Source organism: Talaromyces atroroseus, assembly GCF_001907595.1.
Source record: "Talaromyces atroroseus strain IBT 11181 chromosome Unknown scaffold_9, whole genome shotgun sequence".
Classification (NCBI taxonomy): domain Eukaryota; kingdom Fungi; phylum Ascomycota; class Eurotiomycetes; order Eurotiales; family Trichocomaceae; genus Talaromyces; species Talaromyces atroroseus.
The window spans coordinates 959,464-982,351 of NW_017971441.1; the positions used below are offsets into that span (position 1 = coordinate 959,464).

The 22,888-nt window shown below is 49.6% G+C and overlaps 9 protein-coding genes across 9 annotated transcripts; 6 read left to right on the plus strand and 3 right to left on the minus strand.

Moving 5' to 3' along the window:
* Nucleotides 1-242: 242 nt before the first annotated feature.
* Nucleotides 243-2,308, plus strand: UA08_06714 (hypothetical protein; the record flags this gene model as incomplete). The annotated part of the gene is made up of 5 exons (XM_020269022.1): nt 243-445; nt 505-976; nt 1,043-1,371; nt 1,427-1,717; nt 1,771-2,308. 5 exons carry the CDS (start codon nt 243-245, stop codon nt 2,306-2,308), a joined length of 1,833 nt encoding a protein of 610 aa, XP_020118006.1.
* A 489-nt stretch (nt 2,309-2,797) lies between these two features.
* UA08_06715 (hypothetical protein) lies at nt 2,798-5,825 on the minus strand (the record flags this gene model as incomplete). The annotated part of the gene is made up of 6 exons (XM_020269023.1): nt 2,798-2,931; nt 3,046-3,279; nt 3,391-3,726; nt 3,795-3,960; nt 4,203-5,128; nt 5,228-5,825. The coding sequence occupies 6 exons, from the start codon at nt 5,823-5,825 to the stop codon at nt 2,798-2,800; spliced, it is 2,394 nt and encodes a 797-aa protein (XP_020117998.1).
* A 243-nt stretch (nt 5,826-6,068) lies between these two features.
* Nucleotides 6,069-8,578, plus strand: UA08_06716 (hypothetical protein; the record flags this gene model as incomplete). Its single annotated transcript, XM_020269024.1, has 8 exons — nt 6,069-6,583; nt 6,649-6,709; nt 6,761-7,360; nt 7,420-7,494; nt 7,553-7,649; nt 7,703-7,903; nt 7,977-8,386; nt 8,483-8,578. 8 exons carry the CDS (start codon nt 6,069-6,071, stop codon nt 8,576-8,578), a joined length of 2,055 nt encoding a protein of 684 aa, XP_020117999.1.
* Nucleotides 8,579-8,702: 124 nt separating this feature from the next.
* On the minus strand, nt 8,703-11,058 carry UA08_06717 (hypothetical protein; the record flags this gene model as incomplete). Its single annotated transcript, XM_020269025.1, has 6 exons — nt 8,703-8,906; nt 8,979-9,152; nt 9,224-9,523; nt 9,591-10,379; nt 10,717-10,806; nt 10,867-11,058. The coding sequence occupies 6 exons, from the start codon at nt 11,056-11,058 to the stop codon at nt 8,703-8,705; spliced, it is 1,749 nt and encodes a 582-aa protein (XP_020118218.1).
* A 755-nt stretch (nt 11,059-11,813) lies between these two features.
* UA08_06718 (hypothetical protein) lies at nt 11,814-12,872 on the plus strand (the record flags this gene model as incomplete). Its single annotated transcript, XM_020269026.1, has 2 exons — nt 11,814-12,374; nt 12,438-12,872. 2 exons carry the CDS (start codon nt 11,814-11,816, stop codon nt 12,870-12,872), a joined length of 996 nt encoding a protein of 331 aa, XP_020118216.1.
* A 489-nt stretch (nt 12,873-13,361) lies between these two features.
* On the plus strand, nt 13,362-15,003 carry UA08_06719 (Aldehyde dehydrogenase; the record flags this gene model as incomplete). Its single annotated transcript, XM_020269027.1, has 3 exons — nt 13,362-13,495; nt 13,552-13,920; nt 13,995-15,003. 3 exons carry the CDS (start codon nt 13,362-13,364, stop codon nt 15,001-15,003), a joined length of 1,512 nt encoding a protein of 503 aa, XP_020118215.1.
* Nucleotides 15,004-15,115: 112 nt separating this feature from the next.
* On the minus strand, nt 15,116-18,310 carry UA08_06720 (hypothetical protein; the record flags this gene model as incomplete). The annotated part of the gene is made up of 7 exons (XM_020269028.1): nt 15,116-15,883; nt 15,973-16,083; nt 16,146-16,632; nt 16,686-17,503; nt 17,559-17,867; nt 17,940-18,169; nt 18,220-18,310. 7 exons carry the CDS (start codon nt 18,308-18,310, stop codon nt 15,116-15,118), a joined length of 2,814 nt encoding a protein of 937 aa, XP_020118226.1.
* An 821-nt stretch (nt 18,311-19,131) lies between these two features.
* Nucleotides 19,132-21,177, plus strand: UA08_06721 (hypothetical protein; the record flags this gene model as incomplete). Its single annotated transcript, XM_020269029.1, has 1 exon — nt 19,132-21,177. The coding sequence occupies one exon, from the start codon at nt 19,132-19,134 to the stop codon at nt 21,175-21,177; it is 2,046 nt and encodes a 681-aa protein (XP_020118221.1).
* A 211-nt stretch (nt 21,178-21,388) lies between these two features.
* UA08_06722 (hypothetical protein) lies at nt 21,389-22,672 on the plus strand (the record flags this gene model as incomplete). Its single annotated transcript, XM_020269030.1, has 1 exon — nt 21,389-22,672. The coding sequence occupies one exon, from the start codon at nt 21,389-21,391 to the stop codon at nt 22,670-22,672; it is 1,284 nt and encodes a 427-aa protein (XP_020118220.1).
* Between the last annotated feature and the right edge of the window lie 216 nt (nt 22,673-22,888).

Sequence of the window (22,888 nt, forward strand, 5' to 3'; positions counted from 1 at the left end):
GCGACGGCCATAATACCGAGAGATGTAGGTGCCGGACACGAGCCCGAATGCAAAGCCGACGTAGGGCAAGCTATTCAGCAATGATAGGAACCAGGGTGCAATGGTGTAGGCCTCTGTGCTGGTATTGTATTCCATAATCGCGCAAGTCGGGATGGTGGAGAGAAATGATGCGATCGAAACGACGGGTACAAATAGCGCTCTATCCCCGTGTATCCCCGGCAGCAGACAATGCCCCATTCACGATGTCTGACAGTTCAGCTTCTTCCTCTCGGAAAAGACAGAGACTACGCCCGGCAAAGTCATATCCTCGCAAGAGAACGGCCGTGGCCTGCGAGTTGTGCCGGGCGAGGAAGACTCGATGCGACAATGGGCGGCCCTCATGCAGCGTCTGCGTAGAATCCGGGGTGGTATGTAGCTATACTGTGGGCTCGAATGGGACAACTCTGTAAGCAGCTGTTATCTCTTCTTGTTTCTCCCCCCTAACGAAAGCAAATCTCCACGCAGAACACCGGAGCCTTCCCCTAGCCAATTGCTGGCGCGGATAGATTATGCCGTCCAATTGCTCGAGCAACAGGGACAATCTCACACCCCGGAAGTTCAGACCAATGAGGCAGACGTGGAAGAGCCATGCTCGCACGAGGTTCTGAGACCGGAAGGAGGAACGCGCTCTGAGTTGATGCTGGATTGGCCTTGCTTACGAGGCTATGTTCCGGCCAAGACAAGGAGCTTGTTATGGCTTGCTCAGCCGGACTCTACGCTCGACGATATAAGGGGCTATTCCCATGATCCCTCCGTCCGGAACGGTGGCGCAACCTTTTCCAGTGGCGCCGAGGAGTCCTATGCTGTACAACTGGTGAAAAGATATCTGACCCTTGTGCACATTAAAAACCCCATCCTAGACGAACAGACACTTTTAAAGCAAGCCCGCGGCATTGCCGAGGTTGGGTTCGACTGGACTGGGGAATCATGTTTAGTAGTAAGTTGCAGGATCATCTCTCGAATACTTTCAAGACCAACAGAATACCTTCTCTTGTAACTATAGCTTCTCGCATGTGCCCTAGCAACATTAGTCACCGCATACGACGACAGGAATGAAAACGGCTCCTTTCCTTCGAACAGAACTATATCAAAATCATACTTCAGAGCAGCCAGAAAACGGCTTGGCCTATTAGATCTGTCTCTAGTTGCTGCGCAATGTCGTTATCTCACTGCCATTTACGAGATGTGCTCCTTTCGAGTAATGGAAGCATGGAGCCATTACCAACAAGCCAGCACTATTACGGGGACCCTTCTCCTCCGTCAAATAGCCATGCAGGCCCATGATTTGAAATTGTTGGAAAGACTATATTACTCATGTATACGTTCCCATGGGTATGTTGTTAACTTGTCACTGGGTTTCTCTTTCCCCCTATTGACAAAGCGCTAGCGATATTGATGGTGAAGTACCACTTCCCCAGTGCGAACTTGTCAAATTTAAGTCACTCGGTCTTTTCCCGTCACTTCCTGACATGGTGCTGTCTCCCTCGCCGGAGATCGATTCAGAGATCAGCGAAACGGCCAATGTGGGCTGGTTCTACTATCTTGCAGAAATATCAGCGCTGAGGACATCGATGCAAATGCGACGCGCCCTCTATAGCCACGGCGAAGATTGGTGGATTACAGATATTCAATATGTGATTAAACAAGTAAACTCGTTGGAGGAAGAAATTGATGCTTGGTACAGTCAAAAACATGTCTACCTTCTTGACTCGCACTAACTTGTAGAATAAGGTACGATCATCTACCGGACACCATAAAATGGCACGCTGGGGCGAAAGTGGCCAGCGCCGAGCTTGCAAGTATCCTATACGCAAGGCTTCGACTCATCAAACTTCGGCTTCTTCATCCTTGTCTGTACTTTAACATCCACGCCTCTTCCGATAATCCCATGTGGACAGAAGCAAGCCGTCAATCCCTCAAAGCTCTTGACCTCAGCGCCCAGACTCTCGACAGGCATAGCTCGACAAACGCCTGGCGTCACGGCGGCACCTGGTTCATGGTCCGTTCTACTTTCAAGGCCTGTCTCAGTATATTAGCAGCAATCCGCAGCGGCAGATTTGTTTGTGACAAAAACTGGGTCTCGTTGATTCGCCGTGGAATGTCCGTGTTAGAGGTCTGGCGTGAGGAGTGCGGCGATGTTTTATGGATGGAGCTGATTGTTAAGCAACTGCTTGAAGACACTCTTGCAAATCCTCCCACTTGTGCTTCAGGACAGTCCAGCATAGTATGGTCTTACAGAGAACAAGACGAAATTTCGGGGGCTGCATAAAGCTGATTCTTCATTTTCCACGGGGGCGCAGAATTTCGGGGTGGTTTCTGTCCGGAAGCAGACAAGTTAGGGCTAGAATTTCGGATTGCGCCAATCATTATTAATGCTATTGCAAGCCAAATTTTTATTATATATATATATATATATATATATATATTCCTGAGCCTACCTATGCCTTCGCATCCTATTTCTAATACCGAACAAAGGCAATCCTCTGCTACAGGCACAAGATGTCAATGATGTGACTGTGCCGATCAAATTTCATTAAGCTATGGTACATTTCGACAGGAGACTTAGCATGGCAAGGAAAGGAAGAAGAAGTAGTAGATACAAGGCTTTTCAAGAAGAGATTTTCCATATGCACTCTGGGCGCTTTTCCTAATAGGGCTCCGGCGTGAGGCTATTCCCAGATTCGGAGCCGCTGATTAGGGCTAAAGCTCCTGCGACAGACAAAATGAGAGACAACCAGGAGATTGACAAACTTGTAGATTAATAACAGATTAGATACGAACTGCCTCGCAAAAAGGGCGGCAGCTTGGTCAACATGTGCTGCGTTAATGCATGACCGGGTAATCCGTCGGCATCAAGCTCGTAGTAGTTGGTTTCTTGCCCATGCTCCGGTCCTGCCAAATGGTTTTCTCTCTTTTATATAGGTTGTAGAAATCAAATGCATCTGGTGGCCCCCCCCGCTCTGTTAGCGAAGGAAGGAGTGTTAGTGAAACAGGTGCAAAACATACCATTGGCATTTTGGAATTTCAACTTCATCTCCTCACACGAAAAGCGGGTGCATTTCTCAACTCTTCGTAATGAGTCATGCGACATGGGAATAGCAGGATGCGTGTTGTTGTTCCCCAATATTTCTGAGACGTTGAAGACATCCCTTTGACTTTTGTCCATGGGATGCAGAATAAGCTCGCGTTGCCCACGCCTTTTGATATCTTCTTCGCTTTTGATTCGCCATTCTGGAGCAACTGGAAAAAAAAAAAAGTCAGTCACGACGGAACCCAGGGTCCTCCCAAAGCGAAAAACGACTTGCTACACCAGTTCCCACACAGACAGAATGAGGAGTGCTACCAGCGTACATGGCACGATGAAAATCCGATCTTCACAGTAGACCACCACTCTTCCCAAAGGCGTTTTCTTTCCTAGATCGGGCTCTCGGTTGATACGACGTCCCGGATCGGGAGAAGCGGCACCATTTGGTATGTCCGGGTTGGGGAGTTTGGTGTGTTCTTCTACCCACAGCTCCAGCCACAGAGCCCTGGGGGGTTTCACTGACTCGTCGGGGCCATGGGAGAAAAGGCCCTTAACTTTGAGGCTCATCGATTTACGCCGTTTCAACTCAAACCCTTCTTCCAATGAATAAGTCGTTTTCGAAACGGTATGGCCGGTTAATGCCATTTGCAAGAGCCTGACAGCTATATGATCTTAGTTGAAGCTCGCCTGCTGTTTCCCCTGTTTTGAGCATCAAGTACTAGTTCCTCACCAGCTCTATCGTTGACACTAATTGATCCCCTGTCCAGCGCAACGGGATGGTCCTTTTCCAGCGCGGAAAATGACATTGCAAATGCCCCTGTTGGAGGTTCGACGACATGACGAAAGGGAAGACTCAACTGCATGTCTTGTCGTCTGTCTGGTGCCAAAGATGTCAGCTAATTCTATAGAATATACTCATTCTAACCCTCACCGCATGCAGGTAGAATCGGTGGAGGCATTCCAACCCAAGTTCGGAGGCGATGACTCCTATTCTCAACCATAATAAACGGAACAAAAAACTTCTCGGCCCTATTGTTTGGACTTGGATCGGCTCGTGGAGAGAATTGTACATTTCTGGACCAGTGAGCGTTGAACCCTGCGGTTATGTCTTAACGCAACATACATACCTAAGACTTACTAGAACCACCTCATCGGCCTCCAACCCTAAGGATTCGATAGAGATTTCGGGGACCTCAGAAGGCGTCACATTAAAGATGGTGGTCATCTCTGACACCAGTTCATCGATGGTAATGCGATTTCTCCTCCGCGGTTCAAGCATCCGCCTTATCAGCTCCAGCACTTGCTTGACAAACCGTCGATTTGTTGCGTCTTGCATCTCTTCCAGCTCAGCCATCCATCTCACTATGGCAGGCTTGATTTGCGCACTCTCCCCTCTGCCAATATAAAACCTAGAGTCCCCTTGAGACCCGGTTATTGTATATCTAACCCAATCCAGACCGACCTCCCTGTCAACCAAGCCCCTGGTACCCATTGCTGCATAAGCAAGGATTTCAAGCACGATGATACCGAGGGACCAGATATCGTACACACTATCCGGGCGATGTAGTGTGTACTCGGGAGGAGCGTAAGCTTCGGTGCCACCAAAGCCAGGCGTTGCATTGGTAGTTTGGAGGCTGGGATCAAGAAATTCGGTCTGTCCGAAATCGGTAATTTTCAGGATGTCAGCCGAGGTAGTCGACGAGTCGACCAGGATATTCTCCCCCTTGAGGTCTAGGTGGTATCCGAATAGCACCTTCCCAGGCTCCCTGGGATCGATGAAGTGAATGATCTTCTTGAGCGCGATAGTGATGCCGAGCACTTGTTCCCACAAGGGGTTTTTGCTGATGTTCGCAGGGCAAGGCGCCCTCCAGACGCTCTCGCGCAAGTACTTGTATAAATTCGTCTTGGCCAGTGGGAACAGGATGTTGAATTTGTCCTCTAGCAGGTACGTTTTCTGGATCTGGACGAGATGCTGTGACTTAAGTTCTGCTATTCGCTGCAGATTCGTCCTTTCCTTGATGAAAGCGATCGTGTCATGGCTCCGGAATTCCTTCCGGGCAAAAGCTGTACTTCTTGTGCGCTAAACTCGTTGGTTGTCACTAAAATATCCGCGGAGAGTCTGATGAAAGGTCAGCCAGCTCACCTGGTGGTGTTCGAGCTTACAGTACGACGGGTGAATATCAACTCTGTACACATCGCTGAAGCCTCCCGGTCCGATTTTTGCCTCTTTCAAGTAGGGCAGGATGGTGCCTTGCTGGTACAACTGGTAGGATCCGTCCTCAAACGACGGTGGAGAGAATTGCCATTTCCATTGCTGAAACCACATCGTGACTTCCTCCCTCAGCCTTTCGGGCAGGAACTTGAAAACCGTGTCACGAAGATCAGACTGAGAATAAAGTCGAGGCTCTCGGATGGACCGGCCATAGAAGGTCAAGAAGCACCCAATTAACAACGGGTATCCCAGGCATATCAGCAGCGCGAACAGACTCAATGCGGCGTCACTCCTCATGATCTTATCAGCAGAAGATCGGTCGAGAGAAGCTGCATTGTCGCCGCTCAAGTGCTTCTTGCACTCGTCGCACCGGTGATTGAGGATACTCTGGACTTCGTCGTTGGAGAAGATCTCTCGCAGTGAGATGATAGGATAGAACCTCTTTGCGCTGGACACGCCGGGCACGTTGGGAACGGCCACTTCCTCAATGCGTCGTGCGAAATGCCGAACTTTTGTGTCCTGGCATATCGATCGTGTTAGCAGCGCCATCTCCTGCGGAACTGCCGATTTTTGATGTTCGTCTGAGATCTGTCCGACGTGCGCATTGCTTTTGTACGATTGTGCCGGGCGACCAGCCTCGCTGCCGGCACACAAGGCTGGACTGGAATGAGGCTGATATCTCCGACTCACTCGCACGAGGCTGAGAAAAAAACAAGGCCATTGTTTTATACAGGCATATCTAAGCCAATGGGAAAATCGCAACACTCGTATGAACTGATAAGAAGTATAATCATGCGCCTCGCTATCCGATCCTCCCCTAGTCCAAGACAGCCACAGCTGTGCACAGCCTTGTCCAAAAACCTAGGCCTTGTAGGCAGCATCATCCGTCTTCTTAAAGCTATGCTGAGCATCCTGGTGTTCAACAACCATCAATCAGCCATCATAACGACCCGAAGCATGGCATTGAATATGTGGCACAGCCCTACCTCCAACGAGCCAGCTCTTCGGCTCAGAGACATGGACACGGACACGGACATGGCGCCTGAGGATGTCCGACCCATTCACGGTTGCTGTAGAAATGAATGCACCTGTAGGTACCGTGATGACGACCAACGCTCCGTGGCGCCGACGGAGATTACTGTCATCCTGAGACGAGACTTGGGAGTCTTCGATGTCGCGGCACTGATCATTAACAAGCAAATCGGAGCTGGCATATTTACAACCCCTGGCCTCGTGCTACATCTCACCCAGAGCAAAACGATAGGCACAGTGTTGTGGTTTTGTGGTGGCCTCTGGTCTTTTCTCAGGTAGGTAGTAGGTTCCTAGAGAGACTCGTGAACGACCTCCACCCTTCTCACTACTTCTCGTGCAGTGTTCTCATCTATGTCGAGTTTGGATCGGCCTTTCCCTTCAATGGAGGGGAACTTATCTATGTAAGTCGGCTCTCGTCGGTTCACTGTCCGGTGCTTGCTGACAGGTCCTAGTTGGATGAGGTGTTCAAGACACCAGAGCTTCTAGCAACCATCCTCTATTCGTCGTTCTTTCTCGTCACGCCCAACACCGCTGGTAACGCGATTCAGTTTGCCAAGCTAATCTTACTCGCTGCAAACGCTGACTTCGAAGACACCCAACGGTTGGACCAGCGACTGATATCCTTTATAGCAATTGTCGGGCTGACTGGGGTCTGCTTCATACACTACTTCTCGCGAAACTCCGGCCTCTTCCTCAATATTTTCTTTGTGGTCTTCAAAATCGCCCTGCTCATTGTGACCATTATCTGCGGTGGCATCGCCAGCACTCGGGTGGACAAGAGCAAGGGGTCCTGGAGTTGGGGTAGTCAAGGTGGTCCTTCGAATGTTCTCGCCGCTCTAGTATATGTTATATATTCTTATCAAGGATGGGAAAATGCGAACTATGTCTGTATCACTGCTGCCTCCCATTTTTTTTTTGGCCAATCACTGATTTTAGGATTCCTGGAGCAGGTCGGCGGAGAGTTGAATGTCAAGAAGTCTGCCCTAAAATGGGGTGCATTTTTGGGTATTGCCACTACTACCTTGCTTTATACCCTGGTGACTGTGATATATGTCAGTATAAGAATTCTACCAGCGCCCTCTGACAAATTAGTAACATTGACATTCAATAGGATCTGGTATGTCCCTTTGACGACCTGACACAAACAAACACAGATCTGGACATAGTGCTCAACTTTGCTCCAACGGTAAGAATATCGTCCAAACTCCACTGACTGGCTGACTGGCTGATTGATCTACTTGGAGGCTTTCGGCGGTACATCTGGGGCCCAAGGATTCAAAATTTGCATTGCCCTCTCGGCCTTAGGCAATGTGATTGCCGTGGTCTATACCTCCGTCAAAGGTTTGTTCTTCTTGTTGTTTACAATCTTCAGTCCGGCGCTTAACTTTCAATAGTCAAACAACAAATCGCACGACAATGCTTTATGCCCTTCTACAAATATTTTGCAAGTGCAGATAAACACTTCGGAACGCCTCTAGGTGCCTTGATTCTACACTGGGTGGTCACGGTGATATGGATTGGCGCCACTCCAAACACCACTGGCGGCTACGGATTTATCATTGGCGCCTTCATTTATGGGCAGCTCATTATAGGATGTACGTTCTCTTCTCATCAAATTTGTTGAATGGATTTCCTTGGCCAAAAAAGCTAATACGCTCCGGAACGCAGTTTTCACTGGCTTCGCCTTCTTTTGGATACGCCATACGTTCGAAGCCGACACAGCCCGACGAGATATACTCGATCCGGCACCGAAATGGAATCCTATAGTCCTAGAGAACAGATATCTCCGGTATGCCTGCACATTGGTGTTTATGGGCATAAACCTTATGGTCCTGGTCGAAGGTGCAAGGTCCTCTGGAAGTCCTCCACCGTGGCTGTGGCCTCCTATCTTTGGGGGTCTCTTCCTCCTCGGGTTTATATACTGGTACATTCTCTGGATAATGGCGCGAAGATCCAATGAAAATAGTATGCTGGAAGTTCGCATCGTGAAGAAGAGTAGGAAGCCCGTTGAAGAACAGGATCGGGCTGCGTTAATGCAAGCCATGGTAGAAGGAAATACGAGAGTGGTAATTTATAAGGTAAGTTGCACGCACATTATCGTCTGGAGCGATGCTGACTTGTCTTTTGCTTTTCTAGACTCATGGAAAATTGAATTATCTGCTGAAAAATATTAGTTTTGGCCTTTCGAAATTGAAAAACTGGATTACCAGGTAACTGAGATGGAACCATTAGTATACTCATTCTCAAACGGTCTATTTTACTGTGATTGAAGTGCCCCTGGATGTTCTTCTTCTTCTTCTTCTTCTTTTTTTTTTTAACAAAGTGATTTCGCATACAACTGCTCTTGCTGTATTTATTATATTTCATCAGTAACTAGCGATCCAAGAAGCCCCATTAGACCTTCTTCTCCGAATCTTTTTCTTCCTCTGCTCGATCGGCACGTTGAAGATGTTGATCCCATATCAGCCAACCACCATACGTCAATCCAAGCAGAATAAGTGTCAAGACTGCAAAAATAACCATTTCCGGTGCAACAGTAATCGACATTTTGCCATCTCCGTTGTGGTTGATATTGATGTATTGCGTACCCAGAAGACTCTAGAAAAGAATGAATTAGATCAGCCGAGTTCAGTTCGTAGAACCAGATATCTGCAAGAAGGAAGATTTTACTGCAACAAAACTGGCTGGCAGGTATAGAAATCCCAAGACAGTAATGATACTCAACGTCCTCGCATCCTTCTTCGTTGTTAACGCATCAGCACGCGCTAAAGCTGCCAGTTCTGCTGAAAGGGCGCTGCTAGTTTGAAGCGTGGCGAGGGCTTTCGAATCGAGAATGCTTCGCACCTGGTAGACACTTTCAGTAAGTATACAACACGATCCTATTTTGATTCTCGCAGCTCTAAGTGGAGACCTACAAGCGCAGCACTGCCATCCAACCTCTGTAATAAATTCTCAGTCTGAGATTTCCACCGTTTCGTCTGACTCGACAGACTCGAGAGACTGGAATGGACCCTGTTTGGCCTATCCCGGGTCGGATCTATGTGAGAGATAGCCGTCAGGAGGTTCTCGAAGATGCTGAGATTCAGATCAAGCATGTGCGAGGCGCGAAGAATCCTGTCGCGGATATCGCTAATGGTCTGCGCGTCCGAAAAATGGACGTCGAAACCGCAATCCGGCAGTCGTTGGGGGGTTCTGGCTAGAACGGCTTTGGCACTCTAGTTGTAGTCTTCGTTATTATATGCCCACCTGTCTTGATAAATAAATGAACACATTATTGCTTACAATCTCCTTACAAACAGACTCCAAGTGAGCCAGATACTCTCCCCACCGTTCCGTGACAGCACCGAGGACGAGACGATGGACATCCAGCGTCTGAGTATCTGAGCCGAGCGCATTGATCCGCTGGACCAACGTCCTACTCGGATTTAGAATCACAAATATATTGGCGTCCGTGGCTGGATCGTATCGATGCTCAACACCAATTTGTCGAATACTCCATGGATCGTAGCTGGCTCGTTCCGGACGAAAGTGTTCTTCAGCATGCTTGGCCGTGTATGAGATCTCGAAAGAGATTTCGGAGCTGGACTCGCTTGTGCGCGCGTCTGAAGCTGCTGGGAGTACAAGCTCGTTGAATCCGCCGCCGATGTCTTGATCATTCGATACCTTGCTTCCAAACTTTTTGACCACGTGCCAAAAACCAGGCGAGATGCCGAAATGGGTAAACAGGGCTTGCGCTGCCGGAGCAGTGATGTCCAGCTCCGCCCAGCTGAAACTTTGGTGGATGAGGATTATGGTGGTGCTTATAGCTTTTGCATGTGCTGGCCGGGATGATGGTTCTTGTTCTTGTTGCTGTTGCTGTTTCAAATAGGCCACAACTGCAGCCTCTGTATTCTCCAGACTGACGATTCGCACTGGTGTATTAGGTTCGACTTGAACAACCGAGATATTCTCTGAATCCTGGTCTCCCTCGTCTCTGATAAATATGCGTTTCTTTTCGGCACTGAATGCTGCTGTCATAGATGCGGCTGGTGCAGCATAGAGGTTGTGGCCGGCATTTGTTGGCCATTGTCGCTGTGAAGAGATTACCATTGCTTTTGTTTCGAGATGTAGGAAATTAATTAATTTCAGTCTGTCGAGGGACGACGTAGAACTTTTTATTGATTATCTAGAACAGAGTGATTGCTGCGCCAAAAGGCAGATTTCTGCACTGCTCAAGGCGGCAACACTGCCACTCAGCCTGCTACAAGGGCACCTACAGGGAAAGAAAAAAAAAAGAAAAGAAAAGAAAGCCGGGAAGAAGGCAAGGAATCTCATTGGTAACAATGCCCCAGTAGTCAAACAAGGCTATACACATAACTAACCCATAAACTTGAACCAGCCCGTTCACTCAGCCTTGTGGTTCTTGTACCGTCGCTTTGCTGCTTTTGCGCATCAGCGCTGTGATTTCAAAACTTTCGATTGGGTTTGGAACGATAATGACGTGGTAGGAGAGACGAGTCTTTATAGTAAGTTTAGTTTTGATCACAAAATTCGAAGTTGGAAGTTGGAAGAGAATCACCACCAGCCCCCATTTCCCACTCTCAAACCTGCTATCCAAGAACTTCGCCAACACATCGCTTCGGATATATTGGTTGCTCAGCGTCTGGACCACATGTTCTGCGGGTAGATTAAAGATCTTATGGAGGTCGCCGTCATCCACATCCACGCTGTCAGAAGTGAACTCGGAGAGCTTGGTGGGTTGGCGGTTCATAATCTTTTGCACGGTGCTTGCAGGAGTATGTACGTTTGTGATAAATAAATTACAGATTTCTCGAAGAAACTTGTGAGTTACATATCTATCTTAAATAAAAAAAAAAATCCACGGATTCTGTATTCAGCATCTTTCAACGAATCCGAGTAAGAAGTGACTGTTCCTATCAGTTTATCTATCGGGCCTATCACTGCACGCTAATTTCCTCTACAATTTTCAATTATTTTTGAAAATAATACTGCTGCCTAACTTGTTATGGCGAGTACCTAGAATGAACCAGATGTCTTATTGGTCCAAAACATGTCCAAAAAGCGTGGTATCGCGGGAAGTCTAGCCTGATTCGTTTCTAGTTTGATTTGCCTGATCGGAACTGTGTATATATATAAATTCTATATCAGACTGCCCTACACCGTACCTCGTGCTGTATTTAGCCTTATAGAGTTCAGTTACGTGATTAGGGATATTAAGTTTGCGAGTTCCGGATTCAATATCGCATCATTGAGTATACTGTTCTATCCTGCAAAACAACTGCTCGTTTTCGTCCGGTCAGGATCCATTATCGGACGAAACGATTGCGACGTTATGCCGTATTTAGCACATTTAGATTTCGAGAGGTGGATTGTGTCGTATTCATTGGGTGAGAGTTTAACTATTGCAAATCATGTTACATTTCTGACTGCACATAAAATACCGTCTAGGATAACTGAAGATTCATTCGAAGCAGAAAATTTCTTGAAGCTACGACGAATATAACAATGTCATTCACGCCCTCGACACCTCTCATCGTTGTAGTCAGTGCCCTGGGCGCACAAGGAGCCAGCGTGGTGTCGGCGTACCTCCAATCCAGCGACTACCAGATCCGAGCCCTAACTTCCGATCCATCCTGCGATGCCGCCGTCCGTCTAGCCGCGAAGAACTCGCGAGTAACAGTTGTCGGAGTCGATCTCAGTTCGCTCGAAAGCGTTGTCGCTGCCTTTCACGGCGCATCTTTCATTTTCGCCCAGACCGTCTTCCGACCGGACACTTTTGCCAGCCAAGGGCCAGCTGCGGCACAGGCACTGGAAGCGAGACACGGGTTGAATATTGCTGAGGCTGCATCGAAGATCCCGTCGCTGCAGCATCTGATATGGTCCACCCTTCCAGATGCATTCGGTGTCAGTCAGGGGAAGTACAATATACCGCATTTTCAAGCGAAAATCCCAGCGGAACAGTATCTGCGAAACCCGGACAATGGCCTAGCTGACAAGACAACCTACCTGCATGTCGGGTTGTATGGATCAAATGCAGAAAGGTGGCCCTATCTCCCAGTTTACGTGGTGAGTTGTATAGTGCGATGGGTCCGAGTAAAACCGCCCTTCTAACTTCTAACTATTCGGTAGAAAGGAGCCCAGAAATATGTCATAACTCTGCCATGCTCTCCCAATGCTTTGATCCCGTTTGTGGGAGACGAGTCCGTCAACGTTGGCCTGATAGTGCAGGCTATCCTTTCCCAACCAGAAAAGACGCTCGGCAAGTCTGTCTTGGGAGCGTCCGAGTACTTGTCCTGCACAGACTGGGCATTGGCACTGTCCAAAGCACTGAAGGATAACGTGACTTTTGCCGAGACGACCTTGGAGTCCTACGAGGCTGTCTGGGGTATCGCTGGGACAGAGGTTGGGCTCATGTTTCGGTATTTCAACGAGGTTCAGCGCGATGCTATCTCGGTGCCTGCCATCATAACGCCTGCCGAGCTCGGAGTGCAGGAGTCTCTGCGCTCCACGGAGCAGCGTTTGCAAGGCATGGACTGGAGGGATATCCTCATACAAACTTCTTGAATAGAAAGGCTTGATCCATATGTACATACATATCGGCGATTGGCGCCAATCATACTTGCTGTCGGTGACGGTCGTAACAGCTGCGCATTCTCAGACATGTAATTTGTTCCTTTTCTTTTTTTTGGTGATTGATGCCTCTGTGGAGCATTAGTTACCTATCTGAGGCATAGTTAAAACGATTAACGATAAGCTTAAGCTTATAGCAGCGAGACGCTAGTCCAAAACGGCAAGTCCATGCGCGATCCACTGATAGATAGAAGAACTACATGATAAACAGACAGAGTTACACATTCCTCTGCATATCCAGCAGCATGCAGTTGGACTTCGTATGTAACTAGGACTCGTGCGGAGAAACCATCCGTTCCCTTGCTGCTTCTCTGCTCTGCCCTTCTTCCTGCTGTACTATTGTCATAATCTCCTCCGATTACCGAGGTACCCAGGTAAATAGAACATACAAAAAGAAAGAGAAAAAGAAAAAGAAAAAGAAAAATGGCTTCGACAGCTCTGCAGTCGCAGCTCACTGCTCCCAATGGACACACATACGTCCAGCCTACAGGCCTCTTCATCAACAACGAATGGGTGCCGTCGTCCGACGGCAAGACAATCGCCTCCATCAACCCGACGTACGTTGACTCTCTACTCCGTTCTCACACGTCTAAACTAAAAGGATAGACAACAGAAACGAATCAGAAATCATCTCCGTGCAAGCCGCCTCATCCTCCGACATCGACAAAGCCGTCGCCGCCGCGCGCGCAGCTCTCCATGCGCCCTCGTGGCGCGACCTCGGCGCCTCGGAGCGCGGAAAACTGCTCTACCGACTGGCAGACTTGGTCGAAGCACACCGCATCACGCTCGCCACCATCGAGACATGGGACAATGGCAAGCCGTTCACAGTCGCCCGAGATGAAGACCTCGTTGAAGTCGCCGAGACGCTGCGCTACTACGCCGGCTGGGCGGATAAGGTCTTTGGCCAGGTAATTGAGACCACGCCGGACAAATTTGCGTATACGATACGCGAGCCGGTTGGGGTTTGCGGGCAGATTATTCCGTTAGTTTTTTTTTTTTCCCTTCCCTCGTATGTCATGTTGTCGAGGATTTGAAAACTGATTTCTTTTTTCTTAGATGGAACTACCCCCTTTCAATGGCAGCGTGGAAACTCGGTCCGGCATTAGCATGTGGAAACACCGTTGTCCTCAAGCCCGCTGAGCAAACACCACTCTCAGTCCTGTACTTTGCCAACCTCATCATCGAAGCGGGCTTCCCCGCGGGCGTCGTGAACATCGTCAACGGCCACGGTCGCATCGCCGGCGCCGCACTCGCCTCGCACCCAGACGTCGACAAGATCGCGTTCACAGGCAGCACCGCCACGGCGCGCGACATCATGAAAATGGCCGCCAGCAACCTGAAAAACATCACGCTGGAAACAGGCGGCAAGAGTCCGCTCATCGTCTTCAACGACGCCGACCTCGAGCAGGCCGTCGAATGGGCGCATATCGGGATTATGTCCAACCAGGGCCAGATCTGCACTGCGACATCCCGCATCCTGGTGCAAGACGAGGTCTACGACCGCTTCCTGGCCAAATTCAAAGAGCAGGTGAAACAGATCAGCAAAGTCGGCGATCCATTCGAGGAATCCACCTTCCAAGGCCCGCAAGTCACCAAGGCTCAATACGACAGAGTCCTGTCGTACGCTGAAATTGGGAAATCGGAGGGTGCCACGCTTGCATTGGGCGGACAGCCCGCCTCGAAGAAGGAAGGGAAGGGGTTCTTTGTCGAACCTACCGTATTCACGGATGTGTCGAGCCAGATGCGTATTTATCAGGAAGAAGTCTTTGGGCCCTTTGTTGTGTTGGCGCGTTTCTCGACGGAGGAAGATGCTATTCGCATGGCCAATGAGACGACGTATGGATTGGGTAGTGCACTGTTCACCACGGACTTGGTGCGAGCGCACAGGGTAGCGCGGAGGATTGAGGCCGGTATGGTGTGGATTAACTCGAGTAATGATTCGGACTGGCGAATTCCTTTTGGTGGCGTCAAGGGCAGTGGCATTGGCAGGGAGCTTGGAGAGGAGGGTTTGAAGGCGTACAGTCAGGTGAAGAGCGTGCATGTGAATATGAAAGCGAAGTTGTAGTTTGAGCAGCGAGATTTAAGAGAGTTTTGCTATTAATAATCAACTAGGCACAGAGACAATACAAATAATTCTATTCTCTAGTAATATGATTCCAGAGACCTGGCTTATACCCTCAGTCCGCCAAAACCTGTCGCAGCATCATCCCAAACGAGTCTTGCATCTTGTACACCTCTGTCACATCAGGCTTGACTGGCTCGCCAGCCGACCGTCGTAGATGGTCTTGTCTCCTAGCACGCCGCTTGCGCTCTGCTAGGATAGGATCTAGATCGTCATCATCGCTATTCTCGTCGTCTTCACCCGACTCCTCATCGGCAATGGCCAGATCCTCCAGGTCAGCCTCGTCAAGACCAAAATCGGTCGTTCGGAAGGACAGAGCGCCCGGTGCTTCTCCCTCAGCTGCCATTTTCTGTCTCGTCTTGCTGTGGTGCCATTTCTTCCTGTCCTCCTGCCACTGGACGAGGCCGTCTATTTCTTTGATGGCTGCTTCCTTATTGATCTGCTTGCTGGACACTGCTCCTTGGAACAGCGCATTCATGTCCAATTTAAACCCACTGCGCGGCCCTTTTCGGAGGAAATCCAAGATATTCTCAATCCAGGCCATCAGGGACCCGAAGAGACCATTGTCATGTAAGTGAACCTCGTGCACGAATTTGTAGAAGTTGTGCTCGTGGCGTGCACAGAGATCAATAAATGCTTGCACTGTCTGATTAGGGTCTGCTGAGACATCCTGCCGTTGAGCCTTTTCAATCACCCGAATGGCATCCTCAGCAAATTTGGCAAAGTCAGTTATGCTGTTGTATACATTGGCTGACTTGTAAACGCGGACCAAAGGTTCATAGAATATGGTGAACAAGTCTCGGAAGAGTTTCAAAGTCACGGGCTGGTCTCAAAGTCAGCAGTGGACGACCAAAAAAGAAAAAAAAGAAAAGAAAAGAAAAGAAAAGGAGGCAAAAAACAAGTAAAACCTACCTCTTCGATCATATTCAACATCATTGCCTTGTCGCGTTGGCGAGTATACAATTTGAGCAACTGTTTCAGATAAGCAAACCACTCGGCACCCTGCCTCATCTCCTCGTACACCTGGTCAGGTTACAAAATCAGCGAAAAATTACTGCAGGTGAAAACATTGCCTGAATACATACGTTCTCAGCCTCGATGGCGGCATTCCACGCCACATAAGCATTGAAGATCTTTTCAATCTGCGCTGCGCTCATCTCAGGCGCTATCAACTCGGATCTGAGAATCGCAACGACAATATCAACATCTTCATATTGCGCTTCATCCCGAATGACGGTCTTGATAGAATCGGGTGAATTGACAAACGCCTTCAGCTTATCTGAGATTGCGTGGTCGTCAATTTTGGCAACTAATCCGTCAATGGGTTTTTGGAATGACTTGATGCCGTCGTGCAGAGTCATGGAGAATATGCGCTGCAACAGTGAGCGGGACCCAAATGGCTGAGCAAGGAACAGATCAAGGACGCCGGACATGACGGCTGCAGGGTTGGCAATGCGGATGACATTTTTCAAGAGGGTATAAGGAATTAGCGAGTGTATCCTCTTGGCTTGCGCGAAGAGTTCTGGTGAGTTGTCCTCGGCCAGGAAGAGATGATATATCGTGGCAGCGACTCTGAATTCCGTTAGAAACTCGTAGCCAATATGCAAAATCAAATACCAACATACTCAATTCGAAGCCATTCAGCAAACTTCTGGTATTCGGGGCTCAGGTCCTGGATTTTGTCCTTCTCCTTGATCTCTGCAAACAGCTTCGTAAGGCCATCTAAATTCTTAGCCAAGTTCTTTTGCTCTTTTCTGTATAGAAGTCGTGGGATAAGGGAATGCTTACTAGATTCGACAATGTTTTGACGAAACTTTTCCATATACACATCCAGCTCAGCGGCGCGCTGGCGAGCAATTTCGTAAAACTTCTCTTGCTCTTCAATGCGAGCGGCATCGGCGTTTTTCCTTTGCTGAATATCAAGTAGTTCTTCCTCGTTCAAGACAACAGGATTTGCCGTCAAAAACTCCTCCATGGCTTTGGATTCGGCCACTCTCGGGTTTTGCAGTATTGTCCTTAAGAACGCTCTCAACGATACACGTTGCTCTTCCCGATAAAGAGTCACGGTCTCACGCAAGTCACTAGCAGGGGGGGGAGGTGTAGTGGACTTTGTAGACACCGCAGAAGATCGGGATGTTGAACGGTGATGTGAAGAAATGTCCAGTTTTAAGCTGGATCTCGAGGCCGAAGGCTGCTCACCAACAGCAATCGCAGGAGCTGTGCCGCCTTGCGTTGATAACGAAGATACAGAAGAAGCATCATCGTCGCCCCAGCCCCCAAAGAACGAAGTAGTCGTGGACTTTTTGTTTTTTCTAGGCAGAGGCGGGAGCATTTTCCCAGGTAGTTCGGTCCGAATTCGTTTATGGAGTTTCACAAAATCACCATATCTTCGGCCCACGTAGATATCTGGCAGTCCGGCTTTACGAACACGGAGAATGAATTCCTGCACACAACACAGTTAGCTGATCGTCAACACGCCTGACGAGATTGCTTCCTACCGCGTGTTGATGGTAGCGGACAGTGCGCTTCACGGATGTCGTCCTGACACCCGCTACATTCACATCCCAACTGTTGATTGATTGGCCATCCGGCATGTTCACGAGGAGACCTTGCTCGTTGGCTCCACGGTCTACAATCTCCATCTCTGAAAATCGTATGCGTTCTTCGTATCCAGACGCGGTGGGAATCCCCGAAACCATCATCAATTCGACCAGTTTTTCGCATTTTTTTGCAAGCTTTCTCCGCTTTGTTTCTTCCAAGCGATCTTCAGACGACGAGATGGCTTTGTTGGCGAACGATTCGAGAAACTACAAAGAGATTTCCTTCTTATCAGCAGGGTGTGTTTTATTTTCCACGTCAGCAGAGTCCGCCGCACGCACCACTTGCAAACGATCCTGCCAGAACTCCTTCTCGTTGGCCTGGTCGAGAAAAGGGAAATTGCGGACATGGTTGACAAAGATAAATCGTAGGATAGGCAAGTCCGAGTCCACGGGGGCGACTTCGCCAAACTCCGACTTGAAAGGCGCGCCGAAGCGGCGGAGGGCGGTGGGATGGGCAAGCTCGACGATTTCATGGCGGACCTGGGCGCTTAGAAGCTCTCGCTTGAGGTCTGGCACAGTTAGTCTGGAGTCCCACAGCACCGATTGAGGGCTACCGCACAATGCTCTTGTTTTCCGGTCAGGATGTTGTCTGTGGATGGAACGAGTCGGCCGGCAGCGTCTGCAGCAGCTAAGCCCAGCTGCCCTGGCATGTCTGTTTCTATGAACTGAAAAGCAATTGGGAAAGCAAAGACAAAACAGAACTATATACAGAAGGCAGAAGCGTGAAATAGTTCAGCCGGAAGCAGGCGTGGCACCGGTTTTCAGCTAAAATTTGTTTTTTTTTTGGGGAGGGGGGGGGGGTTTCTTTTTTTGTCAGGTCGTCGTCGTCGCAGGATTCCTTTTGGAGGGGGTGACGTCGGCGGCCGGATAAGATAAGCGCGCGCCTCTTGTTATTGTGCTGCCTGAAAAGTCCGGCTTGAAGGGAAACGGGAGAAGAGGAGGATCTGCGCTCGGGAGTCTTGCCGAGACTGACTTGCAGATACATATCTACGAAGTGGTATTTACGGTGCAATTTCAGTAAAAGCACAGTTGTTGTGCCTGACAGAGAGGAAATAAACCAACTCACCCTGCGAAGACAATATAGATTAATCTTGGAAAACTCTTTCCCCTCCTGTGCTTGTGACCAAACAGGGCGTCGTCAGCCAAGAGGCTGTGACTGATGTGTGACAGCGTAGGCAGTCTGCATAGCGATAGTAAACCCCTCGCCCAGCCTGACAGCGCAATCTCGGCATACATATAACAACAATGCCCTCCTCCGTTGTCGCCAGTTCTTGGTTGCGAGACGTTGGTTGGACTGTGCAAGACTTGACTAAAGCCGTTTCAGGCCTAAGGCTTACGCACTAGACCCGAACAGGGAGGCACTACAAAGGGCTGGATGCAGCAACTCGAGGACCATCACACGGAGGGATGTCACACGCCGCATATCAAGATGCGGAGTTTACGCCGGAATGGCTGCAATTGCTCATGAGCCATGGCCGCTGCCGGTGATCCGAGACGCGGCCGACTGGTGGCCATCGCCCCAGCGCCTAGCAATGGCGATGGCAGCGCATTGAGAGACACGGCCCAGCCTGCCATGCCCTACACGTGCCAGCCCTGCTCGAGACGAAAGGTGAAATGTGACAAGGCGACGCCAGTATGTTCCAGCTGCCGCAAGGGCCGGCTCGAGTGCTCCTATCGAGCACCGCAGCCGCGATGGCGAAAGAGAAAGCTGGACGATGATGACCTAGAGAAAAAAGTCGCGCGATATGAGCATATTCTGCGCCAACACGGCCTGTTGGATGATACCGACACATCAACCTCCATTCGAGAAGCACCTCCCAGCGAGCCAGTGTCTGGGCAACGGAACCGTCCTGAAGAGCCAAGAACGGGCCGGCTTTTGGCCGGCAATGGCAGGTCAAGATACATAGAGAGTCGTTTCTGGCACAACTTTGGAGATCATGAGATGCAAGGCGTGCTCGACGGCGAAGAAGATGATCAGGCAGGAGTCGGCGGCAGCTACTCAATCCCAGATCCATTGACAAGAGCTTTCTTAGGTTCTCAACAGAATCTCCTCCACTATCACCCTACTCATACGACAGCCATGGCACTATGGCAAATTCACATCGAGAATGTGGAGCCTCTCTGCAAAATCCTGCATATCCCATCAACCGCCATGATGCTTGACAGGGCTTCGCAGGATCCTGGAAATATGTCAAGGGCCGATGAGTGTCTGCTATTTGCTATATATCACTTTGCGGTGTTCAGTATGACGGAAGAAGAATGCATGAAGCAAGTAGGGACGTCCCGTGCCATATTGATAGAACGATACCACTTCGCGACGCGGCAAGCTCTTGTCAATGCATCTTTCCTCAAAACTTCTGAGATGCCGGTTCTACAAGCTCTCGTCCTCTTCCTCCTACCTTGCCGATTCTCCTACGATTCGCAGACATACTGGATTCTAACAGGAGTTGCCGTCCGCATAGCGCAGCAGATGGGGCTTCACCGGGACGGAGAAACCCTGGGCCTACCGCCGTTTGAAGTTCAGATGAGGCGACGAGTATATTATCAACTACTACCACTTGACGGCAATGCTAGCGTTATGTCAGGCACTGTCATGCCAATTACGCCAGACGCCTGGAACACCAAACCGCCCCTGAACATTAATGATGAGCAGATTTGGCCCGGAATGACCTCAACCCCAAAAGAGCAAACGGGAGCAACTGAGTTAATCTTCTGTCTGTCGCGTGCATACATCGGAAAATACCTTGCCAAATCTGGTAAGTCGGATGGCGGAGAGCCCAAAGACTATCACGAAGCTGAGCTTGCCATTAGTCAGGCTGAAAGCGACGTGGAGGAGAAATATATTCGATACTGTGACGTTACCAATCCACTTCACTTCCTGGCGATGTGCTCAGTCAGATCAGGGATTACCGCGATGCGTCTGTTCCTCCTGCTGCCCAAATTCAGAAATGGGACCGCCACTGTTGAAGAGAGTAGGAACATGTTGCAACTTGCGCAGAAACTTTTGGATAACGATGCCGCAGCCCGTGCTAACGCAGGCTTAAGGAAATATCAATGGCATATCCGGCCATTTTTCTTGTGGGGAACGTGGGACTCCCTGGTCTTTGTCCTGACGCGGTTATGGAGGAGTTGCGATATGCTCTCACCTTCCGAAATTGACGTTGCATGGGCCAAAGTGGAACAAGTGTACCGCAACCATGACGAGCTCCTAGAGTCGAAACGAGCGTTGTATGTGGCGCTTGGACGCCTCGCTTTGAAAGCGTGGGATAGCCATCCACCAAGCGGTGTGCTGGTGGAGGAGCCTGTCTTTATAGCCACTTTGCGTTCTGTACAAAAAGTTGGCTCTCGGGGTCGAGAAGAGGTCATATCAACAGTGGGCCAGTCCTCTGCGAATGGTATGAATACCGGACAGACATCACTGGCGAGTTTCTCTAAGGACTTGGAGTTTGGTCTCGGCGACGATTTCAACCTCGATGGAACAGACTGGGCATTCTGGGATCAATTGATGCAAAACTGATGAAGTTCGTCGTGGACTGTGATTGGCCACAGGCTCGGGGCCTCAACGGCCGAGGACCAATGAGGAGCCAGCCATTCTCGGGCCCTTTGTATATTCATATTCACGCCAATCGACCAATTAAGCGCGCATTCTCGAGGTCCATCCCAGCTATATAAACAACGAAGATGCCTCCTGATTATGCGTTGCAAGGAGCAGACACTTATCGCTTACAATGCCCAATATGATCAGAGTCCTCGTCGTCGGTGCATCCATCGCCGGCCCAACGACGGCTTACTGGCTGGCCAAAGCCGGAGCAAGAGTCACCATCATCGAACGCTTCCCACACCTACGCACCAATGGACAAAACGTCGATATCCGCACCAGCGGTGTCACCGTGATGCGCAAGATGCCGGGCATGGAAGCAGCCGTGCGGTCCAAGGTTACGCCAATGGAGGGCTTCAGTTTTGTGCGCGCTGATGGCGAACCAGTTGCGACTATGAGAGCGACGGGTAATCCCGATCAGCAGTCGCTTGTTTCTGAGTACGAGATCTTCCGCGGCCAGTTGGCGCAGATCCTCTTTGACATGACCAAGAACAATGAGAATATTGCCTATGTTTTTGGCGAACAAGTTGTCTCGATGCAGCAACAGGACGGCAACGGGCCGATTACAGTCGAGTTTGCGAATGGCTTTCCAACAGCAGAGTTTGATCTTGTCGTTGCTTGTGATGGTGCCAGCTCGAGGACCAGAGCTATAGGTTTGGGGTGTGGAGTGCGAGATTATACCGAACCCCTGAACTGGTGGGCGGCTTACTTCTCTATACAAAAGGATGTTCTCCGAGGAAGTAAAATGGGAGAATCGTATAGCGCCGTTGGAGGCCGTTTCGCTGCAGTTGGGCCGGACCCATCACCAGGCGTCAATCAAGTCACGTTTATGAATATTCACCCGCGCAACTCCGACCCTTCTAAAGTCATGCAGTCATTCCGTGAGGCTCAAAAGCAAGGAAACAACGATGGGTGCATCGCGCTCAAGGAGTTCATAGCACAGCAGTATACCGGGGCAGGTTGGAAATGCGACGAGATCATCAACGAGATGATGAAATCACCAGACCTCTACGCCAGCGAGTTTGTGCAAGTGAAATTACCCAGTCTGCACAAGGGACGATTCGCATTAGTCGGTGACGCCGGGTACGCAGGCTCCCTGGGTGCTGGTACAACTCTTGCGCTCACTGGCGCCTATGTGTTGGCCGGAGAGATTTGTAACCACAAACATGATTTGTCGGCAGGACTGAAGGCATACGAGGAGCGCATGCGTCCCATCCTTGATGAGCTACAAAAGATCCCGCCATTTCTCACTGCTGTGCTCGCGCCGCAGACTTCTTGGGGGTTGTGGATAAGAAACAGCATTTTCGCTTTTGTTAGTTGGACTAGAATCATGGAGCATTCCCAAAGGATCTTCGGCGGCGCATTTGCTGGCGTCGAAAAGTTCAAGATCCCGGACTATGAGTGGGAGGATTGATTTTTGTGCTTGATAATGTAGACTATTTGACTGTCGCTTTTATAATGTAGTACTTTATTTTACCCCGTACATTTTTATATCGAATGGGCGGGGCCCGGGGTGGGTCCCGCTTTCAATGACTTCACCGTAGTTAAGTTTCCATAGCGACAGCAACACTCAGATCCCTCAACATCACCCGCAAGCAAGAAACCAGTATACAGGACAGGGGATAAGACA